Raw genomic sequence first — 15,707 nt, 5'->3', positions numbered from 1 at the left:
TACATACAGAAGAGCTCTACTATGAAAATAACAGCTGCAAACAGGAATTTTTGAATCTGCTTTAAACTGAGCCAAACGATTATAGCGTCAGAATGTGTGCCTCAAGAGCTTTACCACAAGGTGCCAGAGACCCCCGCATGCAAAACACCTGCTCTAAACCTGTGCTAGCCTCTCCCATCAACTATGCCATGCATTTATTGATTTCATCTATTATGGTTCAGCAGCACATCAGACTATATTTTAATGCCAACACATTTCTTTAGAGCTCTAGTGTTACGTTTTGTATATGACACATTATTTTCTTAGCCCAAGCTCGTCAAAACTTGGGAGCTAAGTGGAGTTAGCCATGGGCAGTACTTGGATGGGGGGGCCACCAAGAGAAGACCGGGGCTGCTACGCAGGGAAGGCAACGGCCAAACCACCTCTGCCTGCCTCTTGCACTGAACCCGCCGTGGTCCTTGGGGCTGCTATGAGTCGACTGCAACTTCATTACAAGCTCTTTCAAAATGCATTTCTAGGATCTGTCAAAAGAATCTATTAAGGAGCATTTACACTGACTGAGCCCTGACCTGGACAGCCCACAGAAGTCTGTCAAACTTGGAAGCTCAGCAGGGTCAGCTTTGCTTAGTGCTTGGATGGGGGCCACCGAGGAGATCTAGGGTTGCTACGCAGAGGCAGGCAGGAGGGCTGCCAAATCCAATTCATAAAATATCTGGGGACCTTGGGGGTGGAGCCAGGAGCAAGGTTGTGACAAGCATAATTGAACTCCAAAGGGAATTCTGGCCATCACATTGAAAGGGACTGCACGTCATTTAAATGCCTTGCTTCCATTGGAAATAATGAAAGATAGGGGCATCTTCTTTTGGGGCTCATAGAATTGGGCCACCCTGGTCCAATCTTTTTGAAACTTGGATGGTGTTTTGAGGAGAGGCACCAGATGCTATTCTGTAAATTTGGTGCCTCTACCTCAAAAAACAGCTTGCCCAGGGCCCCAGATACTCATGGGTCAATTCTCCATTAAACCCTATGGGAATCGGTCTCCACAGGGAATAATGGAGTGCCCAGCAGACAGTTCCCTCCCGCCCCACACACTTTCTGATGACCCTGAAGCGGGGGGGGTCTCCAAATTGGGGGATCCCCTGCCCCCACCTGGGGATTGGCAACACTAGCAGGCAGAGGCGAACCACCTCTGAACACCTCTTGTCTTGAAAGCCCTGTGTGGAGTCACCGTGAAGAATGGCACTTCCCACCCCCCGCACTGCCCACGCCCCCTGCTATCTGCATGGCTGCTCCAACAGCAAGTGGAAGAAACCCAACGATGAAGCATTTGCAGGCAGGAATAACTTGACCCAGTACCTTGGCAGTGAGGAGCAGCGCCAGCAGGAGGGTTCCTATCACAAGCACGAATATAATCAGAATGCTAATGATTTTATCGAGCATTTTCTCCAGCCACACGATCATCTGTGCCAAGGGGAAAAAAAAAAAGGAAGTTGTGTGAAACATCATCAGAACCACCTGAGCACATACAGAAACCTTTCTGGCAGCCTCCCGTCGGTGAGATCTTTACTTGCACGGAGACTGGCTGCAAGGCAGAGGGCTCAACGTACCCAGGAACCGAATGCGTTGGATGAGAAGTTAGAAATATTAAAGTGTGAGCAATTCAGTGACTCAGTATCGCAATATCAAGTGAACGTCCAGCACAGCAGTCAAAAGCCTAGAATTCAATTACAAAGCTCCAGGCCATTTCAGATGCAGACTGTGGTTTAATTTCTCATCATCTTGCAATGAACCACTTGACGCCCAGCAAGCACTGATGCTCCCTTTGGCCAACGGAATACCCCTCCCACTCCCGACAGCAGCACTCTCTTTTAGATCCCTAAGCGAATCCATGTCAAGGGCCAACCAGGACATGGCACAAGTGATCTATTAGAGCCTCCCTCGTTGTTGTTTTTAGGTCGACTGGGGAAGGAGCATGGGAGGGCAGGGTACTTAACCATTCCCCTCCATGCATCCTCCACAATTTAGCACACCGCACCAAACCTACAGTTAGCACTGGGGTGGGGGATGGGGAGGCAAGTTCAGGGTACATTAAATCTCTGTTTATATGTAATCAAAATGTTAACTGGTTTTTAAGGTTTTAACTGTTTTAAATATTTAATTGTTTATATACTTAAATTGTTTAATTTTTATGTTTGACCAATTTTTGGAAGCCGCCCTGAGCCACTCGTGGGAAGGGCGGGATATAAATCACGAATAAATAATAATAAAAAAAAATTCTCCAGCAGCTGTGTGTAGGTGAAATCTTGGAAGAGGTATAGGAGGAAAGGGTTAAATGTCCTCTCACACAGGGAAACCCTTCACCAATCTTTAAAAGATGCCTGCTAATGAGCTGCTTTAAAAACCTGGAAGGCTCTTGACATGAATTTTGCACGTAGCGGCCTTGTGGCCCAGAGTAAAGGGGCAGGAGGTAGATTCATGTTCAAATTGCTAATACCAGGTATATCCCACATCTACCAAAAATACAGGTTTTCTGCGCAGTGGGTGACACATGTCACTACGCTGATCCAGCAGAAGTCTTGAAACTGCGCAACTGGATTTTTTAGTAGAAATGTCAAAGTTTTTAAAAACCCTAGAAAACAGGATTTTTGGGGGGAGCACTGTGGGGGTTAAAACCTTGTATGAGGTATTCTTTCTTCTTTAATTATTAGAATGCTTTCAGATGTGGTTTTAACTCAAACTGTACAATATGAACATTTTTTATTTAAGATATGTTAAAGCATCATCAGACGATAATTTCTGCATCTACCACAGATTTATACAACTTATCTTTCAAGAACTTAATTGGTTAAAATATGACTAATGTCGTCTACAGCTAATAAGTTTGCGGCAGGATGGTGATACATTATTTAGCTGTTCACTGCTTCCAGTGTAATGACTTGATATCCTAATATGCTGCAAGTCCTACTGTGACTGAGACTGCTGACTAAAACATTTGTGTTCTTTGTTTTTAAACTTTTATTTCCCCCTGCTTCTGTGATAGCAAAAGATACATGCGGTGGGTTAGATAAGGCTCAGCAGTCCATATCATGCTTTCTCTGGTAATGGGCATGTTTTTAATTTTGCTTATAGAAAACTAAGGCAATTTATACCTACCAATTTTATATATATGTCAAAGAGTAAACTTTTATATACTAGGCTCTAAATGATAAATTTAAGGGGCTGAAGCCACCCTGAGCCTGCTTCGGCGGGGAGGGCGGGATATAAATCTAATTAAACCTAAACCTAAACCAGTGAAATAAGTTCAGGTTTCATAACCTAAAGCATGTATTGCAGATACTTTAATTTTTTTTCAGATTTCCATTTTTTTCCAATTAAGGATTAATAACGAAGCATGTATCACATAAACTTTGATTTTTCTTCAAATTTCCATTTTTTCCAAATAACACCTTAGGGGAAAATTTTTTCCCATGCCTTCAACAATTTTAGAAGTTTTAAATCTCTAAGAGTACTCTGTATAAGTTTAATATAGAAGACACATATAGGAATACAACTATGTTAATGTCTAAACAGGTAAGCAGGGCTTGTTAGAGAACTATATTTTTGCATTATAGCAGAAATCAGAACATGGTTATCTTCTCATGTGAACTTGATGCCACAAGAATAATATGGAATATTTTAAATATTTCCAACTGAGGAAAGGAAAGGTCCCCCGTGCGAGCACCAGTCATTTCCAACTCTGGTGTGATGTTGTTTTCACAACAGACTTTTTTACTGGGTGGTTTGCCATTGCTTTCCCTGGTCATCTACGCTTTCCCACCAGCAAGCTGGGTACTCATTTTACCAACCTCGGAAGGATGGAAGGCTGAGTCAACCCGGAGCCAGCTACCTGAAAACTCAGCTTCTGCTGGGGATCGAACTCAGGACGTGAGCAGAGCTTAGGACTGCAGTACTGCAGCTTTAACACTCTGTGCCACGGGGCTTATAAATTCAGTTGTGATGGTTTAATAATGAAAATTATTGCTATTGAAACACATAAATAAAAAATTAATCAATTGTTTAAATTTACATATTACAGTCATTCATGTTCTGCCATTTTGTATGACCCCAAACAATTTAATTTCTGCCTTCATATGTACATTTCATCTCTTTCAAAACAGCTTCACTGTATTTTATTGGCTTGGAGTTCTTCTAAGCAATGGTTCAGAGTTAGTATAGCATTTGCTATTCAAATAACCTATATGCTATAAGCCAGGGGTGGCCAACGGTAGCTCTCCAGATGTTTTTTGCCTACAACTCCCATCAGCCCCAGCAATTGGCCATGCTGGCTGGGGCTGATGGGAGTTGTAGGCAAAAAACATCTGGAGAGCTACCGTTGGCCACCCCTGCTATAAGCAGCTGCAAATATCATTAAGCAGGGACTAAAAAACACACTGCTTTTTGCCCCAAGGATGGCATTCACCCTTCTGAAGCCATCGCCTGGAAACTATCTACCCCCCTTCCAGATGAGATGCTCTGATGTCATGAGAAAAGTGACAGAAGAACCCGTGAAAAGATCCCTCGCCTTTTTATCTCAACTAAGACAGTCACAGTGATAGTTCTTTCCAGGGGTGGAATTCTAGCAGGAACTCCTTTGCATATTAGGCCCCACCCCCTTGATGTAGCCAATCCTCTAAGAGCTTACAAAAAAGAGCCCTGTAAGCTCTTGGAGGATTGGCTACATCAGAGATGTGTGGCTTAACACGCAACGGAGCTCCTGCTAGAATTCCACCCGGGGTTCTTTCTGTATTACAACATGGGAAGAACACCTTATTTGAAAGATAACAAAGAGCTACTCTAAAACAGTTGCTTTTGTTAGTTCTCTTAAGATTTGCACACAGAAAACTCATTTGATATCTATGCCATTAGGTGTCAGCTTCAGAAAGACGGCAGGATGCAAGGTGTTGGGCCTTCCCCAGAGGAAACAAACACCTGCTCAGTCATGAAATGCCCTGGGAGATCTTGGGTCACCCTCTCTCAGTCAAATATTTCCCACAAGGTTTTGTGATGATAATTTACGTACTCCACAGAGAGTACTAAGAAAAATACGAATAAAAAAGCACTCAGAATTCAGATGCTAGTCAATAACACTAAACTGAAGGGAAGCTCTAGTGCAGGGGTGTCAAACATCCAGCCTGGGGGCTGAATCAGGCCCCAGGAGGGCTCCTATCAGGCCCCCAAACAACAAGTTCCCTTCTCCCTCTCTCTTGCTTCCTTCTGCATAACAGCTTGCTTTGCCAGGATTGCTCAATTGCACAGGAGCTACAGAGCAAAGCCTCTATTTTCTCCATTGGCTGAGGCTCCTCCCTTGGGGAGGAAGGTGGGGAGGCAGAGCTTGCTTTGTCAGGCTCTCTCAATCACACAGAAGAGCTACTGGGCCAGCCCTCTCTTCCTTCTCTTGGCTGAGGCTCCTCCCCCTCCTGGTCCCCTGGGGAAGGAAGGAAAGAGCCAAAGCTTCTTTGCCCAGTTCCCTGGATCCCACGGGAGAAATACAAAGAAAGCACCTTTAAGACCAACGAGTGCTAATGTTTTAAGCATGTTTTAAGGTGGGTTTTTAAAAATCTTTGTGTTTGCCTGTGTCCTTTATAAAATTTATATCTCTGCTACCTAATCTTAAATGGCCCGGCCTGACAAGGTCTCATTTATGTTAGATTCGGCCCTCATAACAAAATGAGTTCGACACCACTGCTCCAGTGAACCTAGTTATCTACTGTTAATAATAAAGATGCCTAGAAATTGTTCAGCTGATATCGAGAGGAGCTCTACTGAAGAAGCCTATGAGTGGGCCGCCCTCCTGTTATAAATTATGGTTCATCTTTTCCAAAATGCCATTCCACCAGATCCTCTTTCTCTTGGGGAGGGACAGTGGCTCCGTGGTAGAGCATAGGTTCGATCCCCAGCATCTCCAAAAAGGGTCCAGGCAAATAGGCGTGAAAAACCTCAGCTTGAGACCCTGGAGAGCCGCTGCCAGTCTGAGAAGACAATACTGACTTTGATGGACCAAGGGTCTGATTCAGTGTAAGGCAGTTTCATATGTTCATAAGTTCTTATAGCCCTCCTGGGCATTAATTACACCTGAGCAATGGGTCAAGTTGAAGCCAATAAAACCATTTTGACAGAAATATACAAGGCCGAGCCATCTTGAAAACTTGGTACATGAACAAATGACTATCTCAGGAGGACTCTTTCATGCTAAGATCTATTTTACCAAGGGCTATAAAGGGGATAGTCATTGTAAGGGATTGTCACCAGGATTCCACTCCCTGGAACAAGAAGGTGATGGCATCACAGGATGACCAGTGGCTTTCTGAGGTGCTCTGACCACAGGCCAAGACTTTGGGAGGATATCCAAGATTTAAAAACAAAGGACTCACACACTTGGAATGTTTCTGATCAGCAAGATTTTTTGTGGGGGGGGGGGGTGTCTGTGGAGATCAGCTTTGAGAGTTAAAGCTCCCCAAAGCCCAAATCTCGATTTTCAAACACAGAGTCCCTAGCAGCTCAGTGGTCAAACTTTACCTTTTCTGTTGATCTTGAGATCTGCATCTAAGCTGGTGCAATTTACACATGAGGGGCTGGAAGAAAATGTAAGCTGAACTATTTTACTTTCCATTAATCACAGTATCCTATTTCCTTTCCCATGCTGGCCTCACCACCATCTTCACACCCTCCCACCAAAAGTGCCCGGAGCTGTTAGAGCTTTAGTTTCACATTCAAGCAACTGACCCCAGTTATTAACAACAGCAGCAAGTAGATGCCACGACTGCAGCAAAGTGTTAAGAGAAACCAGGCCTATAAACTACAGAAGATCATTCAATTAAGGAAAACAACCAGTTGAAATTGTTTTTAAAAGGAGATTTTTAAAAATTGTGCTATATAATGTATCTTTGTATTCGCAGCAAAAATACAAAATGCGTTTGTAAACTACAATGTCAGTAGACAGATACTCTCATCAGTTCATTTATGATTTTAAAACCACCCAGATAACGAATACGCTACATTCTGTAACAACTGCTTATGGGCCTAGAACTCAGTATGAAATATGAAAGTTGGACATACAAGGAGACCATACAGAGAGCCTTATTGATTCTGCACACATGCTGGTTCATGCACCAACACAAATAGTTTTGGGAACACCTGAGCAGATTCTCTTACAAAAAAATAGGAGCACACAAAACGTCATGTAGGACATGCATGAATGAATGTTCAAATTCGTCTCAGGTCAGAGTTTGCAGTCAATACTGATGAGCCTGCAGAAACGGGAAGGGCTGCTCATCAAGCAGACAAGTCATCCAAGCCAAGGTCGTAAAATTAAATCTAGCAAGTTGAGTTTCCAAGATGTGGGAAGTTCAGCACTTGATTCATGCTAAGTTGGACACCCCCTTTGGATCTTATTGATAAACAACTTTCTCGGATTTCTCCATTTTACCTGCCAGATAGACGTTCCACTTTATACACTGAAGCTTCCAGACAGTTTATCAGTGCAAGAGCGACAAAGAACCATGGCCTAGGCCAGCTGGGGGATTGGCACAGGACAGGAAAACAGCACACAGTCTCTCTGCTATTATTTCAATCCTCTGGAACACGATGAAAGGTTATCTCTGCACTGTCCCAAGGCTGACCGTTACAAATATTAAGGCAGTGCAAGTCAACTAGAACTGTGGACAGAGGAGCTTGGAAATTCACAGTCTGATACAGATGGAAAGTCTGGTTTCCCGTGCTCATCTACCCTGCCACACTTCTTTCTATCTAGCTACTGTTCTATCATTCCCCCAGCTACAAATGAAACCCCCTGAAAACCCATCTTCATCCATTTTCTAGACAAGCAATCCCTCGGGTGGTAGCCATCGGACTCCAGGGCTCTACTTGTCTCTTGAGGATAATAATCAAATGGTCCTGAATGTACAAGAACGCTGAAACGGAGAGCCTGGAGTGGGTGCACTAGTGGCAAAGACATCCTGGACACCACGCTGCCTTGACTACAGTCTATTAGGTCTTTGGGCTTGGAAACTTCTCCCTGCGGCTATTCAGAAAGCAAAGCCTTCCCTTTCTTTGGAGATTGAAACAAATGCAGGGACAACCCGTTTTGGGAAGTTGCCCCTACACAACCCCTTTCACGGCATCCATTTTCTGGCGGTGTTACTTTTTCCTCAAAATCCCAAAAGTGCCCACATGTTTGAGCAGACAAGGCAATCCTCACTCTAGATTCTCGATTAGCTGTCACAGCACTGAAAGACACCGTCCTCAGCCAAGGACTCATTGACTGGCTAATGGCGTATTCCCAGGGCTATGTTTTCGGATGATGATGATGTGGGAGGGCAGTTTGCAGGGAAGGAAGCCATGGGCTGTGTTAATGGAGGGAAAGGCAGGAAACAAACATTCAAATGAATACATGCAGCTCTGCGTCGTGTGACTCTTATGCAGAGCTGAGAGAGATTTTGCATAGCTTTATAACACAGAAGTCATCCAAAAAAATAAAAAGGGAGCCTGTGAAATTAAGATCAATGTTTGCATTCTATGCAAATGAAAACTAAACAGAACTAAAACTCTCAACCGGAGCCAAATTTGAACATCCATCACTAAGTGTGATCAGGCAGCCTCTAGTCTCCCTGCATGAGATATTTCATGGAATAGGCCAGGGTTTTTCCAAAAAGAATGACCTTCAGTATCTTATATCATAACCTGGAAGAAGAAAAGAGTTGTGACATAAACAAAGAGCAAACCATGTTACCAAAAAAATCTCCCAAATCCAAAACAGAAAGAGACAGACACCTTCATGCTGAGAAAAGGGCACAACAATCTGTGAACTGGAAACACACAGTCTGTCTGCCATTTACCTTCTTATTAAGCCAATGCCACAGCTAAGGGAAGGGGGAAGTGGAAAAACAGAGAAGAGAAAAAGACAAGACAGTGAAGGGTTATTGAAGAATGCAATCACAAAAGGGGAAAAAGGGGGAAAAAAACATACACAGAGTTTGATAAGGAATGAAATGAAACCATCCTGGACTCAGCTCAGCACAGCAGGAAGGAAGTAGGAGAAACCATGAAAGCTATTTTTTTCCAACTAGAAAAACCAGCATGATCTCAAGAAAGTTCACACACACATTGTACTACCAAGTACCAACGTATTACTGGTTGACACTAGTGTCTTTTGGGCTAAGGTCTGACTATAGTCGTTAGCTAAAAAAAAAAAATTATAATAATTACAGTCAGCAAACTGACTCAGAGACTATGTGACTGCTACTCTTCAGAGCACCAGAGAAATACCACAGAAATGGGATTGGATTATGAAAGTTATGACATGGAGTGAAATGGACAAATTAAGAAGAATATTAAAAGACTATGATTTAGAAGTTTTTAAGACGGAATGGAAAAAGTTTAGAAGATATGTAGAAAAAGAGTGGAAAATAAAAGGACATTGGACAATCTTTGATAATGATTAAGTTTTAAAAAGAAGAATATAAATTTTTGTTTTAATAGTTAAGGGTACCTTTAAATATTTGCATTTTAAGTAAATAACACCGGCGGGGGTCAAGTAACGGGGGGGAGGGGTGGGTAGAAAGTAATATATGGGGTAGATAAAAGAAGTTTTTTTTTTAAAGATGTAAGATATAGATTTATTACCATATGTTACCAATAAAACATTGTTTTAAACAAGGATTCGAATTGTAGACTGGACAAGGGTGAATATCCCTTTCAGACTCAAATTTCTGCTTTTAGATCACTAGTCAGATATCTCAATGCTAAAATTCAAGAGAGATTTTATTTCTCAGCTACTAGCAGCCATCAGACATACCACTGGCTCCTGTTGGAAAGATTCAGATAAACTTACACTTGAGACATGGTACGATAGGATTTGGGAAACTTTCATTATGTCTCAAATTACTCAAAATGTATTCTTTTTAAGAGACTATTATCGACAACTAACTATATGCAATACTATTGGGATCCAGTTATTGTTTATCTTAAATCCAAAAATGTTCTACACCAAATCTATCGGATTATAATATATGCTTGTTTACATAAATGTGTTTATTCTATCCCTTATCAGTATTTTAAACACTGATATTAAACTAAGGAGTATTAGCTTTTCGTTAACTATTCAGGAAACCTAGAATGTAAATCTGATAAAGATGGAGTCATCAATATACTAATATGTAACTTCCTTTGTAACTTTGTTTGAATGTTGGTTTATGAATACATACGTTGATCTCACACACTAATTGTTTGTAATGCTTGGAATGAAACCCCGTGTTTGTTATGTTTGTTATTTCTTTAAATTATTTTAAACGAATTTAAATTGTTTTAACTGTTTAACTGGTGAATGATTGTCAATTTTAATTTGTTTACTCACTGCTTTGCTGTTTGTTATTTAATTGTTGTTAGCCGCCCTGAGCCGGCTTCGGCGGGGAGGGCGGGATATAAATGCAAAAAATAAATAAATAAATATGTCAGTTAAGTTTAAAAAAATTCAATAAAATTTAAATTGGGGAAAAAAAGAAAGTCCACAGTGTTTTTACTGCTGCTACCTTATTTGGACCACGACATGCCACCCTGGAACACAGGTGAGCCCCAAAACAGAATAGATTCCTAGATTGCTCAGAGGTGGAAAGCGCCATCAAACTGCAGCTGACTTTTGTTGACCCCAGAAGGTTTCCAAGGCAAGAGACTTCCAGAGGTGGTTTGCCGTTGCCTGCCTCTACGTAACAACCCTGGACTTCCATGGTGATCCCCCCTCCAAGTACTAATACGGGCCAACTTTGCTGAGCTTCCGAGATCCGACCAACCTGGGCCATCCAAGTCAGGGCCTTGATTGCTTACTGCAGGGAACTTACATTAGACTGCCCTAAAAGTGTGCTACGGGGAGGGAATTATAGTGGTTAAAGATTACTTGGTAAAGGTTAAAGATGGCTTGGTAAAGGTTCGTTTGTCATTCTAAACACAGCAAGCACAATTAAATAATCAATTAACAATAAAAAGCATGATGTTACAAATGCACCTGGCATTTATTCTGTTTCTTATCGGGTGACACTTTCCTCAGACCTTGTCCATGAGTTTGCATTGTCCCTGGTCTCTGAGCACCACATCCTTCCACCACAGAATCCCCACACTAGTTAAGACCGGAGAAGCCAGCCCTAGTGGACGTGGATCTCAGCAATCCTTAGCAAACAAAGAATGAAAGGGCAGGCACAGAATCCCACAACCTGAGAATCAAACCCCTCATGCCTCAGTAGGTTTTCCAGTTGCCAGAGAGTGTGTCTGTCCCTGGGTCACCCAAGAAGCTTCCATAGTAGTGTGGGGATTCGAATAGAGGTGTGCATTCAGATCTGCCCGAACCAAAAATATAACAAAAAACCCCCCACCTTATTGGTATTTTCTGGATATATTTTGGCTTCCCAAAATATATCCAGAACTGGAAAGCTCCAGAACAGACCTTGAAGAACAACAAAATATTTTCCAGAACTGGAAAAAAAAGTCCCTGAAAACCGGGCTGCCTAGCCAAGCCTGCGGGGAGAACCCTCCCTGCAGAATCAGCTCCTTGGCGAGCTCTTTTGGATTAAAGGGACTGTCTAAAAGAGTCCCAGCTGAGCCGCCTCTCAGCTGTTTTTAGCGACTTTGCAACTCTTTTTAGTGGCCACTGCTTTTTTTTTCCCTTGGCGTTTTCCTGTTTTGGTCTATTGGATCTGAAAAAAAATCAGATTTTTCAAAAAAAAAATCCCTGATCCGAATACTATACCAGTATTTTTTTTCTGGTCCAACAGACCTGTGCCAAAAAATACCAAGAAAAAAAATTGCACACCCCGGAAATTTGAACCTGGCTCTCCCATATCATAGTCCAACACTCAAACCACTATGCTATGCTCGAGTCCTGTTAGCAGAGAAACAGCTTCTGTTTCACTCAGCCCCAAAAGAAGTTGATCTACAAAAGGCAATAGCTAGACCACCACAAGAACCTGGGGAGAGTAGGAAGTGAAAGGGAAGAGATCATGCCAGACTGAGAAAACTGGATGGCCTGCAAAGAGAAGGGTTACAGAAGACCTTGAAGAACAACAACCTCCTTAAAGGCGAGAGAAATGGGTGACGTGCAGTCAATCCAGAGCAGGAAGAGAAGTCCATGAACAAGCTACATGGACACACAACCCCCTCACCCTTTGTAACAAACAGAGCATGCTGATCACAAGCAGATCACAGAGAAAGGACTTCTTGAACAACTGAGTATAATGCTGATGCTGACTGCATGGAGTCACATGGGCTGAACAGGAAAGTACAGAAAGCTATTTTGATAGAAGTGAGATGAGCCTGAAAGGAAAACTGGACAAGAACCACTAGTGACAACATCTTAAAGGCAGCTGCAATTTCTCCCCAAGCACTCTGCGACGTCGCTTTTCAAGCTGGTTTCCAAATTAGGCTACAAACATCCACACTTTGTGCTGGACTTCCAGCGAGGCCTGAGTTCGGCTAGAACAGCTCAACTGCTGCAGCTTTCTCAAACATTTGCTGCGTGCACACACACCAACACCTTTCTGCCATGTGCCACAAATGGCATGGTGCTTCCCACTGACAGCAGCTGCACTGAATGTCCAGAAAGACAAGTGTATCTTTCTCCATGCACCTACTTAGTATCTGGCTGGAGGCACCAGATGTAAACCCCATAAGAAAGCAGTAACACCACAACTGGTCTACTGGAGCGAGTAATCTGACGGGAGCAGACAAATGGGGCAAGCCCCTATTTCTCCTTTTCCATTCCCAATTGCTTATTTTGTGCACTCAACATCTCAAAGACCTTTGATATCTTCTCGCACGCATCAAAATGAATTACTGTGCTCCTTCCGTTCAGGGCTTTTTTCTGGGGTAACACAGAGCTCCAGAACTTCTTCATGGAAAAAGAATTCTCAAAAAATGTTTAAAAGTTCACGAGGGGCACCCGTGTGTTTGTTTCCTCCTCTCCATAAATGTTTTTATTTCGTAAATATCTGATGAAGAACTTCTGGTGAGCTCAAATGCTTGCACCGTTTCATGTCGCTTTCGCTGGCCTTTTGACTGGCCTATGGCTGGTCACAATTATTTCTTATGCTAATGTGGAAACCTCTGTGAGGAGCAATGTAGGCTGAAGCAGGTTGTTTTCCTTGCAACCTAGAACTGTGATCTTCTAATGCTCATCTGTGCATTCATAAAAATGGAACATTTCGGCCGTGCAGAGCTTTGATTTAGAAACTTCCAGCGTGGGGGTGTCAAACATTTGTTATGAGGGTCAGAACTGACATGGGGCCGGGCCATGTATGTCATAAAAAGTAATGCCACGTAGCAGAGATATAAACTTTATAAAGAATACAAACACAATTTAAAATATTAATTTTTTTACTTAAAATACAAACATGCTGATTTGTTTTAAAATACAACAAAGAAAAAGCACAAGGGTCACAGCAAAACTAAAAATATAAAATGCTCTAAGCCTAGGGAAACAAAATGGCTGGGTATTGCAAGCTTCTCCTCCTCCCCACCCACCCTGGGTCTACTCAAATTGGCAATGGCTCTCCAGTGTAACATCCCCCTTTGGCTCTGGGTTCCCAGGTTAGAGTAAATAGGTGTGAAAAACCTCAGCTTGAGACCCTGGAGAGCCACTGCCAGTCTGAGTAGACAATACTGATTTTGACGGACTGAGGGTCTGATTCGGTCTAAGGCAGCTTCATATGTACTCACAGGCACCAGTTCTCAGGTCCATTCAACAGAAACAAGCTGGCTCAAAGCATCAACTTTTTATTTGCAAGGAGACAACTCCAGAAAGCAACAGCTTCAACTGGCTAAAGAACCATTGGAACGTGAAATTACTTGAATTCCACTCCATTGAAACACACTGAAGTAGACGTCAGGAGGGGAGCAGGAAGGCCAGGCAAAGTTCAAGGAAAACGTGGAATGGATTTTCCATTAAGGTCTCTGGGCCCAGATAGACTACTCTGGGACTGGAATAACAGTCCCCAAAGTGAAATGACAGTCCCAGGGAATAGCAGAAGCAGAGACCTTAATAGAAAATCCATTCTGCATTTTCTTTGCAGTTTTGCAAGCCCAGAAGAGCTTTCAGTTGAAGCCAAGACCCATGGGTCGTAAGTTTGACATTCCTGTTCTAGAGACCACAACATCGTAGGCATGGGCCCAGTCCTATGAGAATTGCAGGATTCCTCAGCAACTCTCCTAGCTATTTTCACATATCTTCTCAGATTTATCCCCTGCACTTAATACGGAGCTGAAAGTCCAAGGTGGAGTCTCACACACCCTGACTTGAACATCCACAATGTATGCAAGGCTGTGCAGCATCTTCAATGTTTATCATGCATGGAAGTTGAGGTTTACTTTTACTTACTGATCTCCATGCTTATTTAACCCAGAGGAATATTTCCACTTGCTGGATGTATTTGTTTAAAATTCTAGGACATTCTCTTGTCTGGAAAAATGGAAATTACTCAAAACCTATAATAGCAAAGTAGAAATTCACCTTCCACCATAATATATAGACTCTGAATACCAAACTAGTGGAGAAGTAGGGGGAGAGAAGGACAGACATCATATTCCCCTTGTCCTAGCCTCCTCTCTCATCTGCCCAGGAATGCCAGCCTCCAGGGTCACCTGGAATTACATCTCATCTCCAGATTGCAGAGATCAGTTTCCCTGGAGCAAATGGGCACTCTGGAGTGTGGCATCTACAGCTCTGTACCCCACTGAGGTACTGTCCTTCCCAGGCTCCTTCACCAAATTTCCAGGAATTTCCCAAATGAGAGCTGGCAACCCCACACCTGCCCCATGGTTGCCTCCCCCCACCCCAACAGATCTGATACCACCCAAAGCATCCAGTCCTCTGTGGGATAGTGGCAGACTCCACAGCAGCCAGACTGAACATCTCTGCCAGTGCCCCATAAGCCGCCTAGACCAGCACTTGCTATGTGGCTCAGTGGCAGAGCACCTGCTCGGCAAGCAGAAGGTCCCAGCTTCGAACTCCAGCATCACCACTTAAAATGAGCAAGTAGTAGGTGATGTGCAAGACCTTATACAGAGGACCCTGGAGAGCTGCTGCCAGTCTCAGTGGACAATACTGGCCCCGGTGAACCAGTGGTCTGATTTAGTAGAAAGCAGATTCATGCGTACCCAAGAGGGGAGCAGGAAGGGCAGGCAACTAGACAGCCTCTGTGGGCCCCCTGAAGCCAGACAAGAGACCACGGAGGTGGGCAACCATGCCACACGAGCAGCAGTGAAATGTTGGTGCTCTGCAGGAGAGTCTTTTTTAAAAGCTTGTTTTCAGTTCTTTGCACAACAAGCAACTAACAAAAAAATCCCTCCAAAAGCAAGTGCCCAAAGAGGTTCTTTCTGGCAGCCCCGGCTGCTTTCCTCATCTCCAGACGAGCACTTCAGACTTGACAAGATTTCACAAGAAAAATGAGATACTAAAAGTCACTTGGGTTAGCCATAGCTCTGGCAGAGCTTGTCCTTGAAAGGGCAGCTTCTGAGAGCAACTAACAAATTGAGAGCAACTAACAAATCAGCTCCACCCACCTCACAGGGTGTTTATCGTGGGGGAGGAAGAGAAAGGAGATTGTGAGCTGCTCTGAGACTCTGAGGGGAGGGCGGAATATAAATCCAATGTCATCGTCTTCTTCTTGTGCATAATATCCGTTTAAGTT

General features: G+C 43.2%; 1 protein-coding gene across 1 annotated transcript in view; it reads right to left on the bottom strand.

The window, feature by feature from the left end:
* TMEM245 (transmembrane protein 245) overlaps positions 1-15,707 on the bottom strand; it is a 71,434-nt gene that overhangs the window by 35,304 nt on the left and 20,423 nt on the right. The window contains exon 7 of the mRNA XM_060247828.1: positions 1,357-1,461. Coding sequence (XP_060103811.1) covers positions 1,357-1,461 — 105 coding nt within the window. The remainder of the gene's footprint in view (positions 1-1,356; positions 1,462-15,707) is intronic.

Source organism: Heteronotia binoei, chromosome 10, assembly GCF_032191835.1.
Source record: "Heteronotia binoei isolate CCM8104 ecotype False Entrance Well chromosome 10, APGP_CSIRO_Hbin_v1, whole genome shotgun sequence".
In the NCBI taxonomy this organism is placed as follows: domain Eukaryota; kingdom Metazoa; phylum Chordata; class Lepidosauria; order Squamata; family Gekkonidae; genus Heteronotia; species Heteronotia binoei.
Note: the sequence above shows the minus strand (reverse complement) of the source record. Positions and strands in the feature narration are given on the sequence as shown.